At 40.2% G+C, this 26,392-nt stretch overlaps 2 protein-coding genes across 2 annotated transcripts in view; both read right to left on the minus strand.

Moving 5' to 3' along the window:
* LOC146307826 (LIM zinc-binding domain-containing Nebulette-like) overlaps positions 1–19,623 on the minus strand; it is a 35,551-nt gene extending 15,928 nt beyond the window's left edge. The window contains exons 1-2 of the mRNA XM_084710409.1: positions 19,209–19,623; positions 14,408–14,502 (exon numbers count right to left, since the gene is read on the minus strand). Of these exons, the coding sequence (XP_084566535.1) occupies positions 14,408–14,502; positions 19,209–19,277 (164 nt within the window). The 5' untranslated portion in view covers positions 19,278–19,623. The remainder of the gene's footprint in view (positions 1–14,407; positions 14,503–19,208) is intronic.
* A 7-nt stretch (positions 19,624–19,630) lies between these two features.
* Positions 19,631–25,140, minus strand: LOC146307827 (uncharacterized). The gene is made up of 2 exons (XM_084710443.1): positions 24,977–25,140; positions 19,631–23,456 (listed from the first exon to the last, which is right to left on the minus strand). Exons 1-2 carry the CDS (start codon positions 25,017–25,019, stop codon positions 21,667–21,669), a joined length of 1,833 nt encoding a protein of 610 aa, XP_084566569.1. The 5' UTR covers positions 25,020–25,140; the 3' UTR covers positions 19,631–21,666.
* Positions 25,141–26,392: the final 1,252 nt, after the last annotated feature.

Here is a 26,392-nt window from a genome sequence, read left to right on the forward strand (position 1 = left end):
ATCAGAAGATTTCAAGTAACAGGCTCACAATGACAAGGCATGTTCATCATTTTACTTAGCATATTAGCATGCTAATATTTGCTAATTAAGAGTACACACAAAGTACAATTGAGCAGTGTGGGAGTATCATCAGACTAGGTTTGCACATTTTTGGTCGTAAACCAAAGCACTGGGAAAATCAAAACTGTGCCCTGATGAAATATCATCTTTGACTAAAAAGAAAAAAACAATTGTCCCCATTGCTCTAATAAATCTATCAAAGACACATAATTCCTGTTTTCTCCAGCCTATGATGGAAACAGTTTCCTGATGCCAGGTAGAGCAGGAGGCATGGCTGTTATCATGGCTGTCACTGTGGTTAAACCAGGCTGGCAGCATGATGGGGGACGAGCCAGGACACCACAGTCCTCCTCACTGTCAACAGCAACAAGACAAGCAGCACGGGGACAGGAGGGACGGAGCCACGTGTTCAGCTGCAGGAACACAGGAGGAGATGCTGGAGTTTCTTTACAATCTGACATGAAACAACATGGCTGCTCTTTTGGTGAATCACTGTGAGTGAGACAGATGAAGAGGAGGAAGAGAGGGCAAGGATGACAGCTGAATGTGTGCGTATGAGTGTGTTTTTCTGTGCCTGTGTGTGTGTGCATGCATGTGTGTGTGTGTTCTTGCTGGTCAGTCTGGCGGCTCTCCATCTTCCTGCTTAGGTGTTGATGAAACTCTCAGTGTGGGCTCAGGACACACTTGGCTCCTTTAAACCGTGCTGACAGTTCAGCAGCACAACAGACAAATATTAAATCAAGGGAACGTACTGAATCTAATGCACACTGTATTACTGTCACAACAAAGCACATCTTCTCTGCATGGATCACAGTTTACATGCAGGGAATAAAAAACCTTTAACAGCTACAACAATTATACAGACAGGGAGTATTTTGTATGCATATTAAAACTACATGAAAATACTCATTAACACTCTGGTTCATAATGGATGCTGCAGTACAGTATGCTGCAAAGTTATTTTCCCATCATTATAAATGATTTATTATTCAGATCTTTAAAGATATAGCTGAGTATTTTAGGGTCCAGTGTGGGTAGGGTAGGGTTGGATCGATCATGATGCCTGACAGTCATCAACCACTGAGCCCTTTAACATCATACCATCATGATTTAAAAGCAAGGAAAATTTTCCATCTTGTTTGTAAAAGTGCAACAAAAGCTTCATGAGTAAAAAGCCAATTAGAGTAATTCATCAAACAGTTTAGCTCCTTAGAAATAATGAATAAGAAGTGTCAGAGAGTACAAAAATGAAGGATGGGTTTATTATTCTATTACAATTTTTTCTAAAATCTACTATTTTTTCAGCTTTACTAAGCACACCAATATTATCATCCATTGTGATGTTTGACTGTGGACATCATCATATGGCAATCTGGTAAACATCGCCCAGGCCTCCCCCAAGGCACCTAAAGGTGTTAGCTGAGTGGGTGATATCCACGGCATTAATATTAACAGTTTAAGGCCAAAGCAAACCATAAAACACAACCAAGCAAAGCATAAAGAGCCAAGAAAAACCAGCAGCAGGCAGTAAGTGAAAATATTAAATCATCACTCAACCTTAGTTCGGCTAAAATTATAAAATGCTTTAAAAACTGTCAACTTGGCAACAAAAAAGACAGAGGGGACGTGTTGAAGAGGAACAGAGGTCTAATAGAGGCAAGGACTCTGTGTCTCTCTTAGACACACACTTTTTTCTGGCAGTTCAACATCAGTCTGAGGTGCTGTTCTGCAGTGTGTGTGTGTGTGTGTGTGTGTGTGTGTGTGTGTGTGTGTGTGTGTGTGTGTGTGTGTTCCTCCATAAAACTCCCTCCCTGTGAGCTGACTCTGCTCTGCTGAGGTCCTGACATCACAGCCGTCTCAGCTCCTCTTGGCACTGTTGGCTGTAGATGTATTAAAGGAACATTCCACTGACTTCACAGTCTAAGACCTCTGTACTCATCGTGATGAGTGCATTTCAGACTGTGAACTCAGGTGTAAAACGTCTTCTGTGGCTCTAGGAGAGTTTTGCCATGTCTGATACTGGGAGGTGGGAAGTAATGAAGTACAAATACTTCATTACTGTAATTAAGTAAATTTTTCAGGTATGTGTGCTCAGTTTTAATGCGCTTCAGGGGCATTATTGATTATTTTAATTTTGCATTATTGGGTGTTGTCTTCCCCTGCTGTCTTGAAGTACAGATACCTGTGTAAAAAAGAAGTACTTTTTAAATTTTTTTGCTCCAGTAAAAGTGAAAAAGTAAAGGCTCTGAAATGTACTCAGAGTATAAAAGTAAAAAGTCGTCCTCTGAAGGACATTTCTACTGGATGCTTCTGTGCAAAGCTAACTGAACCTCAACTTTTCTGTCAGTTTTATCTTGTTATGTCTGTCGTATGTGACGAGCACTAAAGGATACATCAGGGAAATCCGTCTTGATGTTGGGAAGGCGGCGCGCAGTGATGCAAAATTAAAATAATAAGTAATGCCCCTCAAATGCATTAAAACTGAAGTAATAAGCCTGCTTTGGAGTAGAGTTTACAGATATTTGTGTTAAAATGGAGGGACTAGAATAAAAAAGTTTTCATTTTTGGGTAAACTATCCCTTTAAGAGCACAAAAGCCAGTTCAACACAGGGCATGCCAAACTGTCTGTGTGGGTAGTTAATTTCAGAAGGGGCATTACGGCCACACTCTGGGGCTTTTGGCCGTTTGGCCTTGGTATATAACTCTTACCCTGTATAGTGCAGATAAGCAGCAAATGTTCACACTGGAGAAACTGGAAACAGAGAATTTTAGATCTCTTTGTGGATTAAACAGGCTCATTAAAACCTGTTTAATCCCAGAATCAGGTGTACAACAAACACCGTTTCTTAGGAAGACAGAAACAGGCAGCCAGTTGAAGAAGACGCCGATCATCGCTGCAGTCCACCACACTGTGCGTCTGTGCTCTGAAACCAGTGGCCTAGTTTGACATTAGACACACTGCTGCATCTATACACCCTCAGGCATGGACTAATGCAGCGCATGAGTGTGTAGAATATGTGTGTCGCGGCAGGGCCACAGTGTATCTGCGTGCATGCCACATCACTGCAGCCACCAGGAGGATCAATCAGAATCCTCTTCATCACCATTTCCTTCCACCAGTAAAGAACAGAGGAACTGACTGCTGCCGCCGTCTTAAACCTACACTGCTGCTTCTTATTCCACATGTGTGTTCTCAACTTTGGTTCTTGGTTCTACTGTGAGGTTAGCAGTCTGCTGTTCCAGTCCGGAGTGAATCGCCTCCGTTTTGGTGCTTGATATTCCTCGCCGACTGTGTCACTCTGGAAATTAAAACTGCAGCACATGAAATCTGAGACTGCCAGTGTTTTATCTTCCGCTATCATTTATTTATTAACTAACCACAATAAAAATACAGATCAAATTAGGTAACTTAACACTCTTTCCAACAGTGGTCCTCAAAAGCACCACTGTCAATAAGATTTCAAACAGAAATATTCAAATATTACCTAAAAACTCCTAAAACATTGCCCTGAGGGTTCTGTGCCAACTCATGTTAAATTACTTCACCTTCATCAGCAACATTTAACGCTTATAACCACCTCTCACTCTCTTCTGTTGGTGGTGGCTCCTGATAAAAGGCCATGACAAATGAGGGGAGTTAATTCAGGCTGTGCTTATTTAAGTAAGAGATATTATCACGCAGAGGATTTAATAGCTGGCTGCCGGGCTGATCCATGGCCACGATTAGAAGAGTTCAGAACAGAAGAGTCCGAATAAAGCTGCGTCTTTGAGCAAGAGACAGAGTACTTGTGGGGAAAAAAAATCTAAAGAAAAGAAGATTTCAAGGAGAAATCTTAATAAATGGATTACTGATGAAAAAGCTACATCCTGTCAGACTTCCTGCTCTTTGGTGTTACATGCATGTGCTCTTTAGACGTTATACTGCAGCTGCACAGAGCTGATATAAATGCCACAACATGACTGTGTTAAGTAACAATCTTATCACCTCCCAGTTTGGAAAATAAAACCTCCAAAATCTTCCTCTGGATTACACCAGTGTCTCCACTTTTCCTGATAACAGGAAGAGGACTGAAATTCTGGACTTCATCGAGGAACAAAAACAAGAACAAGAACCAAAAACACAAAATCAATATATTAGTATTGTCAAGAAGACACTTCTGTCTTCACCAAAGCAGGAGCAGAGGAAGGTGACATCAGAGGACTGAGACCCTGCAGTCTCTGCAGTACTGACCACACACCTGCAGGTGAAGTTGGAGCTGAGTGGACAGGACCTTCGTCTCCGCTTCAGGGAGACGAGAGTCTCGCTCAGCAAACTGTGGTCTTTTATTAAAGAGTTTTACATCTTTATTAAGGACCTGACAAGAGACTGTGGTGTCCTCAGTGGCCTTAACAGTTCATCTTCATCACGCTGACAGAGGAGAGGAGAGGAGAGGAGAGGAGAGGAGAGGAGAGGAGAGGAGAGGAGAGGAGAGGAGAGGAGAGGAGAGGAGAGAAAAAAATGGAAGGTTATGAGCAGGCTTCCTGCAGTAGTTGGTGTTACCAGTGTTACCAGTGTTACACAGCTTTTTTTTTAAGAAATAAAACCTAAGTCCTGCCTCTTTGGCTCTGTGCTCCAAAACTTGAGTCAGCTTCCTCCTTTCCTGTTTCCTGTCGGCTTAGATGAATAAAGGTCTATGTGCTAGGCTCCTTTATTTTGAAAAGAAATGCAAATTTGGAAGATGGTTAAAAGACATCCTGTAAAATGCTAACTGATCTCCATCAGTTATTATCGAGCTACTAGTTACATCAGTTAATTAATGTTCACAAAACACTAGCTACAACTAGCCAGCTGCTCTACATCAGATGTTAGCTGGCTTGTTAGCTAGCATTTTGCTAACATAAGCTAACTTCAGGTGTGGTTGTACAGTATGTGTCACTTTTGCAGATCCCTCAGCAACCATCTATGAAAGAAATTGAAAAATTAACTTTTTTAAATAATCTTACAGCAAATTACAAACTCTAAAATATCTTTAGGAATATCCTAAATACCTAGGATTAAAATACCGGTGTATAGGTGACATATAGAAAAAGACACAAGACGTGAAACACTTAAAAAACACTTAACATCGATTTCAACTTCATCAGAACTTTGACGTTTAACTTTAGCTCTACAAATTGTTAGCATTATTAAAGAATGTCTTCTCTTGCAAAAAGCCCGGTGTAGTCAGTAACACTGGTGTTGTCATGAGTGGAAACATTTCCTTACATAAGGAAAGGACCAGACAAGGCAGGAAAGGAAAAGGAAAGCAGGAAAAGGGAGAGGAAAAGAAAGGGGAAGGAGAGGAGAGGAAAGAGAAAAAATGAAGGAAAGGTTAACAGAGGACAGGATGAGACAGGAAAGGAAAAGAAATGATAATAAAGGAGAGGAAAGGTGAGAAATTAAGACAAGAAAAGAAAGGAAAAGAAAATGGAAACTGGAAGCAAAATAGGAGGAAAGTCATGAAGAGGAAAAGAAAGAAAAGTTAAATTCAACCTCCTGAGTGTCTCTCTCAGATGGAGCATTAGATGAGAAAACAACCACAACAACGAGAGGCTGAAGAGGAGTGAATACAGAGAGCTGTCTCATCACAGGGCTGTTTATAGAGACACAGTACTCCTAACACCACGATACTGTCTCCAGTGATCTCTCCTCACTGTCCTCTGTCTTTCTCTTCACTCATTCATGCGTAACGCTCTCAGCCGGCCTTCAATAGAGCCATTTCTCATCCCTCTGTCCTCTCTTCCTCTCTGATGACTGAGCCTCTCTGCCTCTCAAATCATTCACACGTCTATTTATTTACTTATTAAAAACTGTGTGGAACTTGGTCTTTGTTTGCTCCTGTTCCCTCCTCCAGCAGATCCTCCGCTCGAACCGTGAAAGATTAGAAGCAGGGTTACATAAGTTTCCCGTCGTCGTATCTTTCAGCAGCCCTCTCTCCCGATATGCCGCACTCACCATCTTTGTTTCTCACAGTTGGATTTATTCTCAGTCTCCCCTCACTCCTTTGAGCTGCTCTCGTCTTTCTCTGTGTCTCTGGAAGACGGAGCCGTTTGTTTAGTGGTGTTACAGCAGGTTAAGCTGTGAGTTCTCTGCTCAGGCTCCTTTCACTGATACTTTACACCGGGTTGGTCCTTAAAACTGCTCGCTTGAAATGAAATGAAGTCAACAAAGTGAGGCCATACAAAATCTCCTAATTTGACTAAATAACACTCAAGAGTCACAGTTTAAGTCTCCAAGCAAAACTGATTCAGCAGTGACAGATCTTCTCTGTTTGTCAGCTTACTGGTTTCCTTTGGTATGAACCTCTAGGTACCTGGCGACGCCTTTAGGGGTTTCGTTGTGTGGTTTCTTGCTGCTGTTTGGTGCAGTCAGTGTACAATTTTAACATCATCACTTCAAGGAGTACATCCTCACTCATTCCCACTCTGGGACATAGTTCAGAAAATATAAAAGTGGAGCAAACTCACATTAAAAGTTTCAAAAGCAGCATTTTGGGAGTTTCCTGGATAAATGAATGATATAATAGATTATTGTTAAATCCAGCAGTAGGGATGTAACAACACCAAAAAACTTAGTAGTCAAGACCAATATCAGTGAATTTCTACTGTACTGAGATTTACTGAGCCTGCCACAAATCACTGTCAGGGGATCGTGTTGTCATGTCTGTAAAGTAACACAAAGTTTCTGGTCAGATATTAACACATTACATCTGTATTCTATACTGTATTTTTTTTGCCTGGTGTTCGGCTGCACAGTGAAAAGAAGAACAGAATCCACAGTTTCAAGATTTAACATATTTTGTTGTGCTTTGAGCAGCGATCAGTTGAACTGACAGAGTGCACTGGATGTGCTGCTGTGTGTGTGTGTGTGTGTGTGTGTGTGTGTGTGTGTGTGTGTGTGTGTGTGTGTGTGTGTGTGTTAGACTGGGAGAGAGACAGAGAGGGGGAGGTGCCAATTTTATTTTGAAGGGTCAGTGTCAGGTTATTCCATTGCAAGATGCGTTTGAGACCAGAGCTACACATGACAAGTCAGGAACACAGCTTCTGATTGGTTGACAGAATCAACCCAAGGCATCATGGGATTGCCAGTGGACAGCTAACAACATTCTGACAACAATAACATCTGTTTTTAACACAGACAAATGGACAAATGATCATTATGGATTTATAGCTGGACTACAAAGCTTCTGAAAGGGATACGAGCTGCGTTACTCTTTCCACCACTGACTGTAGGACATAAAATGTGTTCACACACAGTTGCTGAATTTATCTACCAAGCTTTAGAAAGTTAATCGTTGAATACAGCAACAGAATTATGAGGTTAGTGATGGTTTCATCTAGACAGACAGTGTTGACCTTAGTTGATAGAAGCAGACAGCTTCATCGTCTGTTCTGACTGTCCAACAAAGACATTTTCATGTCCCATCCAAGTTTTTGATGGATATGAAATTGGACATGGAACATGGATTACTAAAGTTCATGACCAAGGTATGGCTTCATGGAAGAAAACCCAGAGTCTCTGCCCCTGCAACACATGCATCAACCATTATCAGCTGGACTTAGTCAACTTTGAATCTCTGCCACGCGACACAGACACAATGCTAAGACAACAAAAATCACACAGCAGAGCAGTGGAGCTTTTTATAGATCTTGGAGGAGATATTCCCTCCATGGCTGAAGAGGAGACACTCATCGTCACTTTGGCTAAGATGCCTTAAATGTTAATGATATCATGTCCTACAGCTGCTGCAGGATCTGTTTCTCTTCCTGCTTTTCTACTGTCTGTGAAACAATAAAGACAGAAGTGAACAGAAATGTTTCTCTCTGTGCTGCTGAAGAGCACAAAAAGGCAGCAGTAATCTGGGTTATGTGGGCAGCTGCGTTACATAATCGCACAGTCTTTATCACAACAATCTGAGCTGCTATTAACATTCACGCCGCATATAAATTCATGTTAACACCTCAGTTTACATACAGACAGCGAGAGAAAGAGACAGAGGAAGTGACCTGTTTAAGATTTCAGTCATATCAGTCGCATGTGTCTTCATGTTCACACGAGCAGCTGGAGCGCAGTGTTACATAATCAGCTTTGATTATTACTAATTAGCATAAAGGGGTAACTTAATTAAACAAAAATATCTCACACAGGAAGATGCCTGCTATGAATGTTGTTATCAGACTGCTTGTGTTCAGCTGGAAGATGGATCTCTGATGCTCTTTTGTTTTGTTGGATTAAACCTCAAACAAAGAGGAAACTCTTTCTTCTGCATCACTGGATGAACGTCAGGATTTTGCTCTCACCTCTTATGAAATAACTTATCTATTATGGACATGAAAGGTCTCTTAGGAAGAGAAAGGAAGGAAGAGAGGATTTGTATAAAACATCCATAAAACCCAACTGCCCTCATGGATGGCACCACTGCAAACGTATCTTTTGATTTGTCCTTTTTCCAAGGAAAGTGTGCAGTAATTTGCACAAACTAGACCCAGCTGCTCATCAAACGGACACTAAAATGAGAACCACATTTTCTTGCAGAAATATCATGGCACCTTGGTAATGAATATTCTTTTTCTTTTTCTTGTTTTTTCTTGTTTTGTTACATGCTATTTATTCTGTCTTGTATTCTCAGCTGTTCTTATTGTATGTCCTCTTGTGGAACAGTACAAAAGAAAATTTCTGTCAGCAATTTTGACAAGGCCATAAGGTATAAAGTAGACTGATGACAGTTTTTGTGCAACAAAATGGAATATACCATAAAATTTTTGCAGTAGGAGTGTAATACAACCACACATCTAACAATTTTCTTGAGAAAGGAGTGAAATGATTAGTCGATTATCAAAGACAAACACATTATTTTCTGTCAATCAATTAATCGATTAATCAACTACTGGTCTCAGCTCTATTTTGGAGACACTTTAAACCCCGCTGATTGATCCAAACACCCACTTGCAAATTAAAGGAAACATCAAATGAACAAATTCCAGTTTGACTCCTGCAACTTAAAAAAGTGAGCTAAATAAAAGAACCGTCCATAGAGGTCTCTCTGCAGAGACAATAGTAAAGAGTTATGTCAGCAGTGTTATGTTAATATAGCGGCTCAGAGGTCATAAGGTGTCCTGGTGCACAGAGAGCAGTCATACACTACAGATTAAAACACATCCCATGACCTGCCATAGGATTCATATATAAATGTGGACATGTGTGTTTCTATGTGGTTTCTGTGTCTTCAGCTTAAGAAAATTATGCCTGATTTCCTTCCTCACTTTAATATAATCAGTTGCTTTTTATAACTCTGTCTGGCTGTATTAATCAAGTCACTCAGAGTGTGTTGAGGCTCATGTGCTTCTGTAATCCCTCTACCTACTTGTCCCCCTCCTTTGGGTCAGCCTCCCCTTTTTGACCTTCAGATAGGATCTTAAGAAGCACGGGACCCTGGTCAGAAAATCCACAGACCTTTAAGTTCAGTTTGGACTGACTCATTCAGAGGTATACATACAGTATATACGGCTCCTGGTCTTCTAAAACCAAGCTTTGACGTAGTTAATAAAATGCTTTTATTGTCCTGTTCTATTGCACATTTATAGCTCACATTAAGCCTCACTGACTAATATGTGCATAAAAATGTTCTTACTGTGCACACAAAATAAATACCTATGCAAAATAACCATCTGATCCATGGAAGGTGTAACCAGCCAAATTTGTTTTTACTGCCATACTTATGTTACTGCAATCTGCATACTGCCACACCGCCATTTCTCCATACAAGGAAATACATTTGCATAGAAAAGTATCACAGAGGAAGCTGATGTTACATTCAGACAGAATCAGGCTTCGCTGTGGCCTACAGGTGATGTTTATTTGTGTTTAGATCATAAACACTGTGAAACTGTTTTATTTCTCTGATTCACCTGCTTTCTACCTGTGATGAGCGCTGCCTCGCCCCCTTCAGACCACTGATGTACTGCCTGGGTCTGACGAGGTGTCAGATGACTGTGTAAATGATCAGCCCGTGTGTATCTGAGTGCCCGTGCATGAGATTTGTAAATCAGCATAATTAACACCCCAATAATTCCATTAAGGGAATCAGTCTATAATTTTAACAGTGTTAGCAGCGGTAGAAAAAGGGACCTGCTGAAACCAAGTAACAGGAAAAACAAGTGCAGCGTTACTTGAGGGCCGTGCTGTCGCTGAAATAAAGAAAAAATGTCTTGATATGAAAAAGACTTTAGAGGAAAAGAAAAACCCCTCGCCACACTGAGGGGTGATCTGTGACTGCAGCGGGAGGGAGGGGGGTCAAAGGGAAGCTTTCATCATGGAGACAGAGGACAAAATAAGTGAAAATTCATAATCCTGCATGTGAAGATATAGATCCAATACACCTGACAACAGGTAATAATACATAATTAAATTAAGGATGAGAGGCATTATGTGTAAATTTACAGTTATATTATAATCTGAAATGCCATCAAACGACATAATTATTAAGTGTAATTTATTTTTCAAACTCAAAATCTCTTCAAAGTAATGACATATACAGTAATTAGTGAAAAGACTGACTGCACATGAGTGTGTGACAGGTCTGGACCACTCATAAATGATGTTTGTATCTGAAAGAAAACTGAAAATACAAGAAATTTGGTGAATGCAACAAGTTCTTCTAAATCACTCATACACACCAGTTAAGAACAAATTTGTTCATATAAGTGGTTCTTGCATGAGGCCTGCTGTGTTTACAAGAATGGGACAGGCGACTGTCACCGTCACAGAGGCATGGAAAACTTAAAATAACACAGTTGAGCAGCAGCAAGTACAATATGAGCAGGGAGAGCAGATTCTGCTAATTTTGTATATCCAGTTTTATGTTTTACGATCCAAGAACCTCAAGAATCAACTGAAGCAGCTACAGAAGAATGAACAGAAAGCCTGTCAGGGCAGAACTGAGGCCGTCAATTCAGACGTTGTTGTTGTCGTTACAGTGTCGACCGCAGCCACAGCTCAACAATGGAGGCAGATCAGACGCATGACACAATAAGCCAAGAAAAACAAAGCTGCCGGGCTTTTCCACAACACACACCAGTTATATTTCACCAAAAACAAGGAGCGTCAGAGGGAGCCGGAGCCTCACAGAGACTCTCTTTAATTACAGGACGCTGGTGTGTACACCGAGCGCTACATGTAACACTGAGGTACAAAAGCACAACTCTCACTGATGAGTAAGAAATCCCTGCAGGAAGTCTGCAGCTGTTTTCTGCACAGCAAACAAAGCTGCCATCCTAACTTTACATACAGACAAACAGAGGAGCTGAGAGCTCGCAGGCAGCAGCAGAGGGAGCAAACTGAAACTGTAAATTTAACAAATGAGGAAACAGTCACAGTAATCTGGCTTCATCTTCTCTGAGAACTTTGTTCTTTTTAACTTTTTCCCATTATAATTTGACAAAGTTGGCTCTCCTCTCTCATTCAGCTTAAACCCAAAACGGCGTCCATCTTTGGAACCGCTTGGACTTTTTACTTCAAACCTTTCTGGCTGGAATTCAGCAGTCGTCAGGAAAAACAACTATTAGCCTCAAGTAACACGTTCCCTTCACTTCACCTGGGTCTGTGTGTGTGTGTGTGTGTGTGTGTGTGTGTGTGTGTGTGTGTGTGTGTGTGTGTGTGTGTGTGTGTGTGTGTGTGTGGACACCCGCCCACGGTGAAAGTCAGGCACAGCAAGCGGAAGATGAGAGGACAGACGCAGCACAACCAGAAATGACAGCAAAACGCGTCTCAGCAGAGTTTTTTTCTGCTCATTGGGCCTTTAAGGGCTTTGGAAAAAGGCACTGCGTCCAAGTCTCATAATGGTCAGGAACACCCTGCTGTTTATTCTGGCATCATGTTGGCTAAAATGTTAGTGACATTCTTATGTAGACAAACACCCATGTAAACACAACAGACAACATAATAGAAAAACACAAACTAAAAGGTCTGCAAAAATGACTGAAGTCATTTCCATATATCATATTATTTCACGACTTCAGGGGCTCTGTATGATTATTTGATTGATTTCCTTTTATTTTTGTGTCCTGGACACTAAATTCCCAACCACACCCCTCGATGAAACGGTGCAGCGGTGAGCTCCTGAGAACCTTTTAAGGTAAATCATTTGTATGCAGCATTGCAGAGTTATCTCACAAGTAGTAATCCGAGTACTTTCATGTTGGTGATGTTCCTGAGCATTAGGATCTTTGTCTTTTGTTCTACTTCACATATGGTTCTGCATCTTATCAGTTCTTTATGAGACAGCAGGTTTGTATTTTTGGTTTACACACAGACTAAAATTCTGGTAACGTGACAACACTAACAAGCACATCCTGAGTAGGAGACAGATTTATGAAGTCCACATCAAAGTGAAGACGTGCAACAGTCAGACTTTCAGTTTTGTTTTTTAAGCAGCCGTGTTAAGTGGAATAAATAACCCTGCAGGTCCTCATTGACCTGCTGTGACATTCTTGAGCAGAGGGCAAACACACTCCTACACAGTGTGTGGAAAGAACAACACACACTGCAGCCGTTAGCTCCAGTGTGAGAGGCAGCAAGAAGGGCTGGCCTGAAACAACCAACAGAGTAGAAAATACTTCTCTGCTTCTTATTATTTATGTCCACAACATGAAACTCTACTGTAATTTAACATTCAAAGAATTCTAGCAAAAATGACTGTAGAGCGATCTGCAAGAGGATTTTCAAAACCACAGCCAAACCCTGTCTTAACAACAACCCCGCCACCCTATTGGGAGGAAGACAAGTAGTTAATGAAGTTACAGACTAAATGATGTGTGACAACTGTGTCTGTAGATTAAAGTGACTATCATATTACAACTAAGTAGTTTTATGTAGTTGCCTAAACTTGACCAAACTGTAACGATAGAGGGGGCAGATCTGAAAACGATGAGGGCAGTTTTGTTGGTCATTTATTGTTACCCTGCCACTGCCTTCTTCTTGCCTGAATTTATACATTTTAACTTAAGACAGAGTTTCTGTATTTGTCAGATTCCAATAAAACAGATTCAGGGCTCCATTAAATAATCAACAGAAAACCTTATATAACAATTTGTTGAGGTCGTTTTCTTTCATCTGAAGAAGAAGATTTGCAGGCCAGAGCATCTTTGCAGCATTTTTGGTAACACTGTGATTAATTGTGAAGCTCTACGTGTGAATGTGAATTCCAACATGCATGCTGTCCAAATTTTGGGAGTTTTCAACTGCAGTGATCACCGTTAGCACTGTGATTGACCCGATCAGGATTTAAGTGCTGAATGTTAACAGAGACGTCTGAGAGGAAACAAAGACGGTGTGTTCCACAAGCTGAGAGGAAACGCCTTTTTAACCTCACAGGGTCAAAGGTCACTTTAACCCCTCTACCATTAAGTCCACTGTTGTGAGTGTGTGAACCTCGACATGTATGGGTGTGTGTGTGTGTGTGTGTTTGTAGAGGCAATGCTGGTTTGTCTGACAGGAGGGCGACTTGGACAAAGTGTGTTTTTGTTCTCTTCACTGCTGGCTGTGATTTAACAGATCTTAATCTGTGACACAACTACAATAAATAACAAATGAACTATTCAGTTCCCCTCGAGTCTTTATTATCTTTCTAAATTAAAACTGAACAGATGTGTACGTGGTAGAACATTAGAGATAAGAGGAAAATGAGGTATAGAATAGTTACAATTATAAGCTTCAGCTCACAGATCATCAAGATTACAAGCAAACAACAGTGACAAGGTCAAAGGTCAAAGCCACAGCCATCCCTTTCTGCAGCTGTAGGAGACTAGCACAAAGTTTTCAGCACATGCTATAATTTACTCCCAACATCCATCAAACACAAGTTTCACCTCCTTTGAGGTTTTTCATCTTGCTGCTGTCTATGAAGGTTTGGTCATTCAAACCTTTTTTTCCTTGGGGGCGATAAATGGCGGTGCAGTGTATTATGGCACGTTAACAGGACAGAGAAATGCACAGATTCAAGGCTGTAAACAGAAGCAGCAGCGGGTAGCGAAGCAGGGCTGGGCTCGCAACCAAAACCACCGAAAACAACCACAGACCAAAACCACCGCTGCTATAAAAACCTGAAAGGGTCGTCTCGCAGATATGACCGGCCTGCAGGCACGGCACAGATGCAGATAATAACACAGCGGCTGCAGCTAAAGGACAGTGTTTACACTCTGACAGAGTTCATAAATAGAAAATAATAACACTTTAATTCATATTCAGCATATAGAGCATAAAAGAGCAAAAAGCTAAATGTGTGAGAGAATCACACACAAAGTGTAGAGAGAGTGAGAAATGAAGACTCACGCATTGCAGTAGGGTTTCTTGTCGTAGCCTTTGTAGTTCTTCATGTTCAGGGTCATCTTACAAACCTCGCAGTGGAAACATCCTTTATGCCAGTTCTGGAGACAACACACACACATACACACACACACACACACACACACAGAGTCACATATCAATTCTGTATTTGATGAGCTGATGAAATTATTTTTAGACTATTCACCAAAATATAACGTGTTTCTGTGGGTCAGTCTCTGCGCTGAGATCAGCTGAGCTGACAAACATGGATTTCAGAAGAAGACGCATAGCGTCTTTATTGCCTTGAAAGGATAAAAGCAGCTAAAAGGACAGGAAAGGGATGAGAGAGAGCAAAGGGCCACAGTCTGGAATCAAATCTGCGCCGCTGGAGAAGCAATGTGGAGCTACCAGGACACTCCATCACAAGTCAATTAACCAATATTAAAATTTCCTTACTGTGGCATCCTCTCAGGTGAGGGTACCATGGCAACCACTAAATCAGCCTGAATCAATCAACATCAGTTTGGGGGTTAAGTTACTCTTTAAAGTGTTGTCTTGTTTGTAAGTCGTGACTCCTTGTGACTTAAAAACACTGGCAAGATGTTCTGTCTTAAGTCATGTCATGTGACTGAAATACCATACTTAGGTCACATGACAACAACTTAACCATCTCCATGACAACTGAACAACTCCATGTGTTTAGAAAGCCTTTCAGGAATACTAAATAAGTGACTTGTTTGTCAAACTGCTGGTTCCAAGGTCAAGAGTGAACGCTGAAGCTCTCGCTTGTTTCTGCTGCTCAGTGCTGTCAATCAAACAGCAGGGGCGGGACTGTCTTCCCTTGATTTACTGTCGACGCAGTCTGACAGCCAGTGTTTAGAGACAAGCAAATGGAAATCTTTCATGAACTAAATATGAATGCAGTCTGAGGCTGGATGAAAACTGACATTTGTTCAGATCAGACAAGTAGAGATGACAAGTGACTCCGTTTACTGTCAAACATTTGCTCCTTCAGTGTTCAGTTCAGATCGGCCTCCATCTGTCCAGCATTAGGATTATTCAAATCCTGAGATGAATCAGCACTAAGTTATGTGTTTGAGTTGTTAACATGGTCATATGCCTTCTGTATTAATCCTATGCTTAATTGCAATGAAAGTTCAAGATATAAATCCATCCAGAGTGATGATGAGTTGCATCAGGCTTGAAATCAGAGAGCAGTTTGAGGAGTCAGATATTTCCCTCAGGAGTTTGCAGAACGGTCAAAGACATGATGCTAATTTTGGGGGTCCTGATGGTTTTGTTGAATTTAAAAGGATTAGCACTTAAACTTCCATTTCCACTTCCAAACTTCCATTAATTTGAGTTTTAATCAATTTTGAGAGAATATCTGAGGGATGAAGACAAAAGGGAACAATGTCAGTGTGCTGGAACCATAAAACTTTTGTACCAAGTAATTAAACTTGTTTAAAAAGATTAAATTCTTAATAAAATACAACTAGTTTGGCATAATCTTACATTAGAACTATCTAATACTAGGCCTTAATAAAAGTAAAGGAACACCGTGGTTCTGAATATTATAGAGATTCACGATATGGATTTTTTTCAGCTGATATTCAGATATTCCACAGCTCTGACTGAACCACTAAGACAACGAAAACAAAGAACAGTTCTGTCTTCAAATTGATTTTTTTTTTTTAAATTCATCCAAGACCTTCACAAATATACTTTGGCTTTTATAGAATATAGAAATCTTATTAAATCCTGATATTTATTGTGCATTAATAAAATATTTTAATTCATTTGGGAATCATGTCAGTAAAGCTTCCTCAGGTGTCAAGGTGGAGCCCGTCAGCACAGCCTCTGTCTGTAGTATTTAGGAGGCGTTGCCTATGCTAATAACAAACAGCTGACCACGCCCCTCCAGTTTATGATGAAGAGCGATTCATCATTCAGCTTACCTGGGAAAATTTGGGTGGTTAAGAACATTAAATGCATCTTAAGCCGACTTCTCTTACAGAGACAGTCTAAGAAAATGTTGCTGAATGAGGCCTAAAGTCTCATTTTAGGAGCAATTTTGAATTTAAAAAAAATCGTAATGCTACAACCTGGAGAAAGAAGACTTTCTTTTCTATTAAATTTTATTGTCACTTGAAGTTTGGGCTTTTTGCTGCTAAAATGTAAAAGCAGTGACACCTTCTCTCACAAAGGCCTGATTGTAAGGGACAGCAGGGAACTCTGACGTCCACGGATGGCAAAATTATTTCTCTCTTCCTCTCGCCCTCACACTCTCCTTCTCACTTTCTTCATATACTTCTTTGTTTCTTTGCCAGCCTCCTCTTCTCTAAATCACTGCCTCTCTCACTCTTTTACACCCTCAGTCTCTTTCCTAACAAGTCATGTCAGCTTTTATAAGACAGGAAAGAAGGTAAATGTGGTCCTTACTGGTTCTTACAAACTGGATCCTCCTGAGTTCAGAGACACATTAACATTTTTATTTACTTTCAGCTCTGTCAGAAAGGAGTGTATTATTATGAAAGGTGGGAGCCACCATCATGTGCAGTGCCTACATGCTGTTGTGTCATCTGATGCCTCATAGGACAGACAGTGAATGGAGAGACTGCAGAAGATAAATTAATAATTTATCACCATTATGCAACAGACTGTTAAAGAGGCGTTACCATGCAGACACACAAATCAACACTTATTTTAATACACTAGCAAAAAAGACAAAGATGATTATCAGATTTCTAGGATACTTATATGTTTTTTCTGAGTATCACTGCAAATACTGAGTCAAAACTACAACAAGATGCAACTGATGATAGAGGAAGGTAAAATGAATGCAGACGTGACACCACAGGAAAGAATAATTCCTATTAAATGTTATGAAGTCATCATGAACTGAGAATTATGTATAAAGGCAGTGTACACCTTATTTAGGCTGATAAAATAATCTCTTTTTGTTGAATGTAAAGTCAAGGTTTTCAGTGTCACAAAGGTGGGTCACTTTTAACCTGGCTGGATCACCATGGTAACCGATGCTGAACTCATAAACTGGTCAAGAGCAGGTTACGTTCAGAGTTTCAGATCAAATCAGCTGTAAAAAGCGCAGCTCTTTAACTACTTCCTTCCCTTTTAATTCCCTAAAAGCGTTAGCTGACACTGGCTAGCAGGTTTTGTTGGTTTGTTTTTTAACGATGTCTGAAGAAAATACGAGCTCTTCTGAATATGTACGGTTTCGGGGATTCTTGTCATTTTATTTTGCTAATTTAATGATCTGCAGAATGACAGGCGCTGCTCCAGCTCAGGACGCTGCTGTTGGCAGGAGGACTCCATTTAAATTTGATTTTATATTAGGACCTCTACTGCCTGTTGCTTTTCATTGTTTTTCAGTTGTATGTACATAATTCAAAGACAATTCATGTCAATTATCTGCACATGCTGTAGGGTCATGACTGGCTACTTTCAATTTAATTATTTAAATAATGAGCAAAAAATGTTGCACACATCAGATCTATCATTTAATGAAGGACATCTTCTAAAGTCCTAATTTTTATTTGCTTTTAATATTATAGTAAATACTGCATCATGAACTTTTTACTGTTATTATACCTTGAATTTTTGGTATCGCAACATCTTGTTGCAATAAAAATAACTGAAGTGATAAGAGCAAAGCAGACTGAAAACTCTTTTTAAGTAAAACAGATGAATAATTTGCATTTAAAAAAGGTAATAATTCTAACATCTATGCTACAGTATTACAATAGTTTGGGGATTAATAACCAAATGAATCCTGTTTGTGGGTCAATGCATTGTCTAAAAAATATCAACTATAGTCAATTAAAGGATTAAAAGACTTAAAGTAAATAGATGATGATTTTGATAATCAATGATTATTGCAGTTTCTATTTTATGTAATCAAAATTTTATATTTTGGTTCCATTTGTGCAACAAATTGAGTCTAATTTCACTATTTTGTTGCCATTTTAGAGATAAATAATTCATGATAAAATATCTACTGCACTTCTATTGTCAACAAATCAACTTTTGATAACCAACAACAGGAAATCTATGAGAGATATTTAAAGGGACAGTTCACTCCAAAATCAAAAATGTGTATTTCTCCTCTGGCCTGTAGTGCTATTTGCTCATCTTGATTTTTTTTTTTTTTTTTTTTTTTGGTCTAAGGTGCAGTTTTGGAGACATCAGCCATGAAGATGTCTGACTTCTCTCCAATATAATAGCACTCAGCTTGTGGTGCATAAAAAAAGCACCAAAAACACATCTGAAGGCCAGACAGACCTTATTGTGAGCAGTGAACCACTTTCTATCAGAAAGAGAGTAGCTCCAGTAGATTCTACTGAAGAAAGAAAGCAGTTCTGACATTAAACCGCTCACAACAACGTCTGTGGATTATTCTGAGGTCATGATTTCTGGAAAGACACGTTGCTGTTGAAGAAGAAATACAGCATCCACGTTAACACAAACTTTCACTTGTCCGTTAATCAAAATCCTGGGTTCTCAACTGAACTTTAACGGCTTTAACGACTGACAAACATTAATCTAAAACAACTCACAGCAGTTTTATTTAATATGTGATATCCTAACGTCTGTAATCCACTGATGTGTTGGGATATTTAAGGCTTAAAGTCGAGTGAAAGGTGTTTTTCCTTCCAGTACATCCTCCCTGCGTCTCTAACAGATTTTCTCTAGCTAACGTTAGTTTAAAGGTTTAATCGGACACTGTTCGAGTGATCTATCTTATTATTATTATTTTTATACATTTTTTTATTTTCTAAGTGCTCACCTTGTCCAGGCAGCTGACTTTTTCCGTCGGGTAGACGATCTTCCCACAGCGGGCACACTGAGGGTTCATCCTCCAAACCTCCGCGGAGCTCCAACGGCTGAAATAAAGTCCACTTGTTATCCGGAGGTGTAGTTAATGTGGTCCAGACCGAGTCCCGGAGGTCCCACCGAGCCGTTCGTTAAATCTGCCACCCTGTAAACTTCAGTCAAACAGCTAAAAGAAACACCTGTCAGAGACACGGAGCTCTGATCCTGCACCCAGCGGCTCGCCGTCCGGTCTGAAGGCTGGAGGATGCTGCGCTGGGACCGAGCTCTACACCGGAGACAAGCTAGCGGCAGTTAGCTTAGACGAAACCGGAAGTTCAGTGGAAAACAGGAAGTGGATTTCACAATAAGATTTAAAAAAAAAAATAAACTCGATCACTGTCTTATTTTCTTCTTTTTCACACACCAACATGACCACAAGGTAACCATTCACAGTTAAATAATATCACTACAATAAACCAAATTATGAACATGTAGTACAACAAATAGTGTCCAGTTGAGCGGGACATTTTTACATTTCAAAGTGTAAACAGTCTTTAATTTACGTCAAACATTTCTTCTGTCTTATTGACTACTATGAAATTCTTTACACACATAATACAAGAGGTATGGACATCAGTCAGACCCAACTGTCACTTACAAATATACGCTATAAAATCCCAAAACAGTACAAAAATCCATTGCCATGATGTAAAAAATATATATATATATATATATATTCAACAGAAATAGATTTTATTTTTATTGTCATCTCATTTTGTGATGGCTCTACTTCATGAACTTGTTTGTGTGGTATTTTATAAAGCAGCCTGACTTCATGTCTCATGACAGTACAGGCTGATTCAACCTGAGCCCAACCACTCTGAGCATTAACAGGCAAATACCTCCCCCTGCTGGCTGATGAAGGGACACAATCATTAGAAGAGTTATTATTTTGAGATACACTAAGATAAACTAAGAGGTACAATAAAATAATACTTCCTTGATCCCTAGGAGGGAAATTAAGTGGCCTTAATGTCAGTGTTATTGACAACATTGACAACTGAACTAACTAGTTGAAAACAGGAAATTTACCTGCTGTACTTTAAAAGTTCCATTCATTTTTTTTGTCACTCTGGTATTTGATTTATTTGGACCCACACTGGCTAATAATTTTATGTCACCGACTTCATGTTGGGGACCTTACAGATCCGATTAATGGACAATTTTGGTGGGTAAGTGTGTGAAGGTATCCATATATATCATTTTTAACAGGTATTCTCCGCTCACACAATGTCGCATGATGTAAACCTGCTTTACAGACGATCCATCACTTAGCTTCTGGTGTCAAATCTGCAGTATACGTCTCTGGTTACCTGACACTACACTTTTTACAGTTTGATTTGTTCATATTGTTAATATTTTACCATTCATTTTGTATGTAGTGTGTATTAATGTTGAGTTAATATTTTTGATTTTAATAATGACACGTGAAAACAAGTTGGGGAGACAACACATAAGTTCTAAATAAGGTCATCTGGTCCTATGGTACTTCCTGAGTGTCACTAGGTGGTGTCAAAAGATCATAAATGAATAGAGAATAGAGGCACTTCTGTAACTTAATCAACTGAAAAAATGAGCAAAAGTAAACAAACACAAATAAAAATAATGACTATGTTTCACAGCACCAAGGGAATAAAATTAGTGGTAAAAGGAGCAGGACCTTGAGTTCATCTGATAACCTGCATCGGTCTGCAACCAGAAAACAGCAGCAGTATGTAAACTACACCAAGGGGAGGATGCCAGAAGAAGACGACCAAGTAAAGTGATGTGGATGCAGTAGATCATCACGTTCTTGTATCATTATCAATTACAAGAGACCTGATCAACCCTGGAAAATAGCGTTTTAACAATTGATCCACCATAAGTCCTGCCTAGTTTCCCTCTTTGCTTCATTAGAGATGCACCTATCCACGTTGTTTTCAGTTTCAAACCAATTCCGATATTATTATCATTATTATTATTGGTGTTAATAAGTTCACAAGTTTGAAACTGAACTTCAATTTGGTGGCATAAAGTTCTGTGTCAATTCATGTTGATGCACACACAGTCAAAGTTTTTACAACCCGGAAAACTTGTTTTGTTTGTGTAATGTAACTTATGTAATGGTGTCCATCAACAATTGTGGAGTGCTGTAGGATTAAAGTCATCCAACTCTAATAGCCTTGAACACAGCTTATCTAGATGAAACAGCAAAGGAGAAAGTTGACCGAGGTTCCGCTGGATACCAAATTTGCTCAACTATTATTGGAGCACAGAGTGAAAAGAGGCAGGGCTTAGGAAGGGTCAATTACAAACTTTTTTTTCTTTTTTACCTTGTGAAGGAAAGATTGAGAACAGTGGCTGCCATGTTTCATTTAGCTGTTCATTGAGCTTCAGATCAGCCCGAGATGTTCACAGAGGAAGGGGTCGAGCTCACAGAGAAACTCAATCATCTCTGAACTGGCAGCTTCACCTTTCTTCCTCACTGTGTCGATCACAAAACAAGCTTTGTCTCTGCGGTTTGGTATCTCCATTGCTGCCTCCCTCTCAGAATCAGCCAGCACCGTTTTCTTAAGCAGTTTGTCCAGCAGACTTTTGAGAACAGGTCCTGATATCCCATCGATGAAGTTGCTCCGTATGTCAAACAGCCTCTCACTTGGAGGGAGATTCAGAGCGCTCGGCCCAAAGGACCTTTTTACTCCAATGGACGAAAGACAGACTTGTCTCTCCCAGACACTGTGTTTGTTAGTGTCTCTCAAAAACAGTTTAATGTGTTTCATGAGTTTTTCTAAAATCACCTGGAATGATGGGATGTAGTTGTCATAGCTGTCACAGTCAAATTCTGCTTCAGTCGGTTGAACTAGAACTGAGTCGTCTTCAGGACACATGGACAGAGTGTACTCCTGATTTGGCTGCAGTTTACAGTGAGAGGACATCTCTATGTAGATCTCATCTCCAACTAACTTTTTCCTGGTGCGCACCACATCCGGTATCGCAACGTTCTTCGGCAGCAACAACACATTGAGGAGAGATTCAGGATCAGGATCAGCTGGAGGCCTGTAGAACAGCAGAACCAGCGCTCGGACCGGGTCAGGTGGTGAGTCTTTATCCTTCACGTTACCGAAACCAGAAAAGCCTGTGATGTTTATGATGACATGAGTTTCTGTTATCTTCTGAGGGACAATATACTCGATGCCCTCATCGTTCACATGAGCCACTGACAAGAATTCACATCCACCTGTGGAGCGGATCTCACAGTGTGGGAGATGAAGCTGACACACAGACTGCTGCAGACACTTGATGTCAAACAGGGGTCCTGCAGGCTGCTTGTTATGTTGGGCCAGTAGCCTCCTGTCCCAGGGGACGGTCCTGTAAACCACGTCCCCTTCTGCCTCCATATGGAACACCAGGCCTGTCACACTGCACTGGTACAGACCTGGACAGGAGCACTGGAACCTGTAGGTTTCATCGTCTTCATCAACACTGATCTCAGGTGTAAAATCCTCAAAGCTGCTCGACTCAGTAGTTTGACTCGGTGAGGGAACGCTGTGAGAGTGAGGCAAACAGCTGGAGTCTCTCCTGCTCCTCATGTACTCTGTGGGGTGTAGGAGGTGAGAATGAGCTGACAGGGAGGATTCAGCTGGGTCCTCCTCAGGTATGACAGGTTGCTCCTTTTCCTGCAGGGCACTTCGGTCACTCCCATACATCCTTCTGAAAATATTTACAGCGGGTAAAATGTAGGGTAAAAACCTAAAGACAGAGGTAATGATGGCCATGTAGATTGGCCAGGGCGAATTTACTGAATGTATATTTTCAATTGCTTGTATAAAATCATTATCCATGGGGACTTGATCTCCCACCATGTGGATGCGTTGTGCAAGATGACGGAGCTTATCAGTTTTAGTATTGGGGGTACTATCAGTGGGATGTGACTCATCTTTACAACATCTGGAGTGTCCTCTATTATAGCGTCTGATGCCACAATAAAAAAAGACAGGAAAGAGTGGAGATCTGTACACAGGAAGCTGGAGGAAGGTTTCTTCTGTGCCTCTTGTTCTAGTCAGCAGCTTATTGCCAGTTTCTTCAGAGTCATCCTCATCAGTGCCAAGGCAAGTCATCCTGATTAGATTTTTATCATGCTGTTTTTTTTCACCCCTCTTCTTTTCAGCTGCGTTTCTTGGTCCTGAAAAACAAAGGAAATGGAAAATTAATTAGTCATTAAAGTTTCAGATTTATTTGATTATAATATGCCATCTATTCTTCATGACCATTAACTCCAAATAATGTGATTTTCATGATCCTGAGTAACCTAGTGTGTGTGTGTGTGTGTGTGTGTGTGTGAACTGAGTAAACCTAATAAAAGACATGTTAAAACAATTTTAACAGTGAAGTCTGTAAAAGGGTATATTAGAGAAAGATTTAATATAATGTTCATAAGAAATTGTCATTAGTCTATAATCACCTGAAAATAAGAATTGTGGTTTTGTTACATAAAAATTAAAAAGGGGAGGGTGAGGCACGGTGTTCTTAATCTTAAAGCTCACCACTAGATGCCACTGAACACGACAACACCAATTCCACAAAAGTTGGGACGCTGTGCAATGATTTGCAAAAACTTTTTGACCTATATTCAACTGAATACAGTGAGACAAGATACTAAACTGGTAAACTTTGGGATTTTTTGTCAGTATACATTCATTCTGAATTTGATGCCTGAAATACGTTTCAAAAAAGTTGTGGAGCAACAAAAGACTGAAAGTTGTGTGACGCTCCAAAAACACCCGTTTGGATCACTCCACAGGTGAACAGGTGAGTTGATAACAGGTGACAGGATCATGATTGGGTATTAAAGGGGCGTCCTGGAAAGGCTCAGTTGTTCTCGGGCATGGATGGGGTGAGGTTCACCACTTTGTGAAAAACTGCAAACAGTCCAACAGTTTAATTAAGTTTAAGCCATCCTAACGTCTTTTTCAGAGACGTCTGCTTATTTCAGCGAGACGATGCCAAGACACATTCTTCACATATTCCAGCAGCGTGTCTTCACAGTAAAAGTATATACTGCCATGCACAGATCACACACAGCTGCCAATTCATTATCATGCCTCAAATGAAAAAATCACTGTGAGGAAATTTCATGATTTTTTATCTTTAAATCAATCAATCAATACACTGTATTGTGCACAACAAAAGAAGGAACAGTTGGACAAACTAATAAACCAACAACAAACTTAAAACACTATTAAATTAATCTGCATCTATTTTGATAATCTCTTAATTGTTTTGAGACACTTATTAAGGAAAAAAGTCAAAATTCTCTGATGTCAGCTTCTTAAATGTGAATATTTTCTGGTTTCTTTCCTCCTCTCAGACAGTAAACTGAATATTTTTGAGTTTTGGACAAAACAAGACATTTGAGAACGTCAACTTGGGCTTTAATCAACATTTTCCACTATTTTCTGACATTTTATGGACCAAACAACTGATTGATTAATTGAGAAAATAACTGACCAATTAATCAGTGACAAAAAAAACCCACTATATTAGACGTAAATGTTTGCACTGTTTTACACTTCACAATCGTTGCTTGCACTCTTATTTATACACAGTTATTTGTTCCTGATTATCTTATTTTCCTCCGTCCCTTCATATCTCTGCTGCTGCTGTCAGACTGAAATCTAAGAGAATAACTAAAGAGCAACTTACTCTTTCCCTTGTAACTTGTGGTTCGTCTGAGGCAATCTTCCATCTTTGTACAGAGTTCAACCTTTCTTGCTGTTTAGACAGAAGATCTGCTGTATTGTTGCACTGTGATGTTAAAACAGAAGTAAGATCATCCTAACGAGCAGCTCCGTGTTTGATGAACTTCCTCGTTCCTGTGAGTTGGTTTATCTCCGCCCGCCACTGCCGACGCAACCCTTCCTCCTCCTCCACCTCTTCCTCTCTCCAGATACTTCTTCTTTTAAGGCGGTTGCATCCATCTGCGTTGCATTACCGCCACCGCCTGTATTTGCAAAGCTTTACAGTGCAACCTCTGGTCAGTGTCCGCTTTAGGGGCCTGATACGCTCAGATACCACATGAAGTTAAACTGCGTGTGCATTATTAACATATTGGTTGGTGTGCGATTTGCGGGTGATCCAGTAAGAATAATGGCGTAAAGGAGAGCGAGGGCAAACACAGTGGAGAGAGCAGGATTTAAATGAGAGTTTTGCGTGTTTTGCATGTTTCTGTCATGCGGAATTTGGACAGAAAGCAGAGGGACTGCAAGCGCAAAATGAAATCCGATTCAATGGAGGAGATAAGAAGACGCAGATAAAAAATACTGATGAGCTACAGCATCAAAAAAAAAAGTCAAGAACGACAGATTAAATTAAAAGAGGCTGGTTAGATATAAGGCGAGGAACAAAAGTGTATTAATATTAAAATTTTAAACTGAAACTTATTCAACTATCTTCAATAATTGTGCAGGAGGTGCGAGCTGTGTCCTCTTGTCGCGCACACCAGACAGCTGGTCTGCGCTGTATCTGGTCTGTCAGTCTGTCTGTCCTGACCAAAGGTATCAAAGCCGAGGTACAGACCGTGATGACGTCTCTCAGTCCAGTCTGTTGGAAAGGTGCGCGATGGAAGTCGGGAGCGCGCTGAGTGCAGAGACGCGCAACCTGCCCCCAAAAAACTCCAGCTGCAAGTGTGATGTTGTTGGTCAGTGTTAGTTTTCTTTAGGCTTTTTGCTCGCCATTAAACCGACTTTTATTTTGAAAGCGGCCAGTGTTGTGTTCATTGGTAAAGATAATGAACTGTATCTTTTATATTAAACTGTAACTTTATTCACGTAATGCCATACATCCATGTTGTTTATGTTGTTCTTCTACTTCTGCTGTCGTTACAACCTGTACGCAGCAGCAGATACAGAACAGAAACACAACATGAAATTTTTGGCAAAGACAGAAAAAAAGTTAATGCTCCTTCTCACTCCCCTAATTTTTTTTTTTTTTTTTTATCAACCATGATGAAGTTACAGTCGTTTTTCTTTTTTTTTCTTTTTTTTTTTGTCTCCCTCTTTATCTCTGTGCAGCTCTGATGTGATATGGTGCATTTAGTTGTAGCCAGAAAGTTGGAATTTC

Source organism: Lutjanus erythropterus, chromosome 21, assembly GCF_056507025.1.
Source record: "Lutjanus erythropterus isolate fLutEry1 chromosome 21, fLutEry1.hap2, whole genome shotgun sequence".
NCBI lineage: Eukaryota > Metazoa > Chordata > Actinopteri > Lutjaniformes > Lutjanidae > Lutjanus > Lutjanus erythropterus.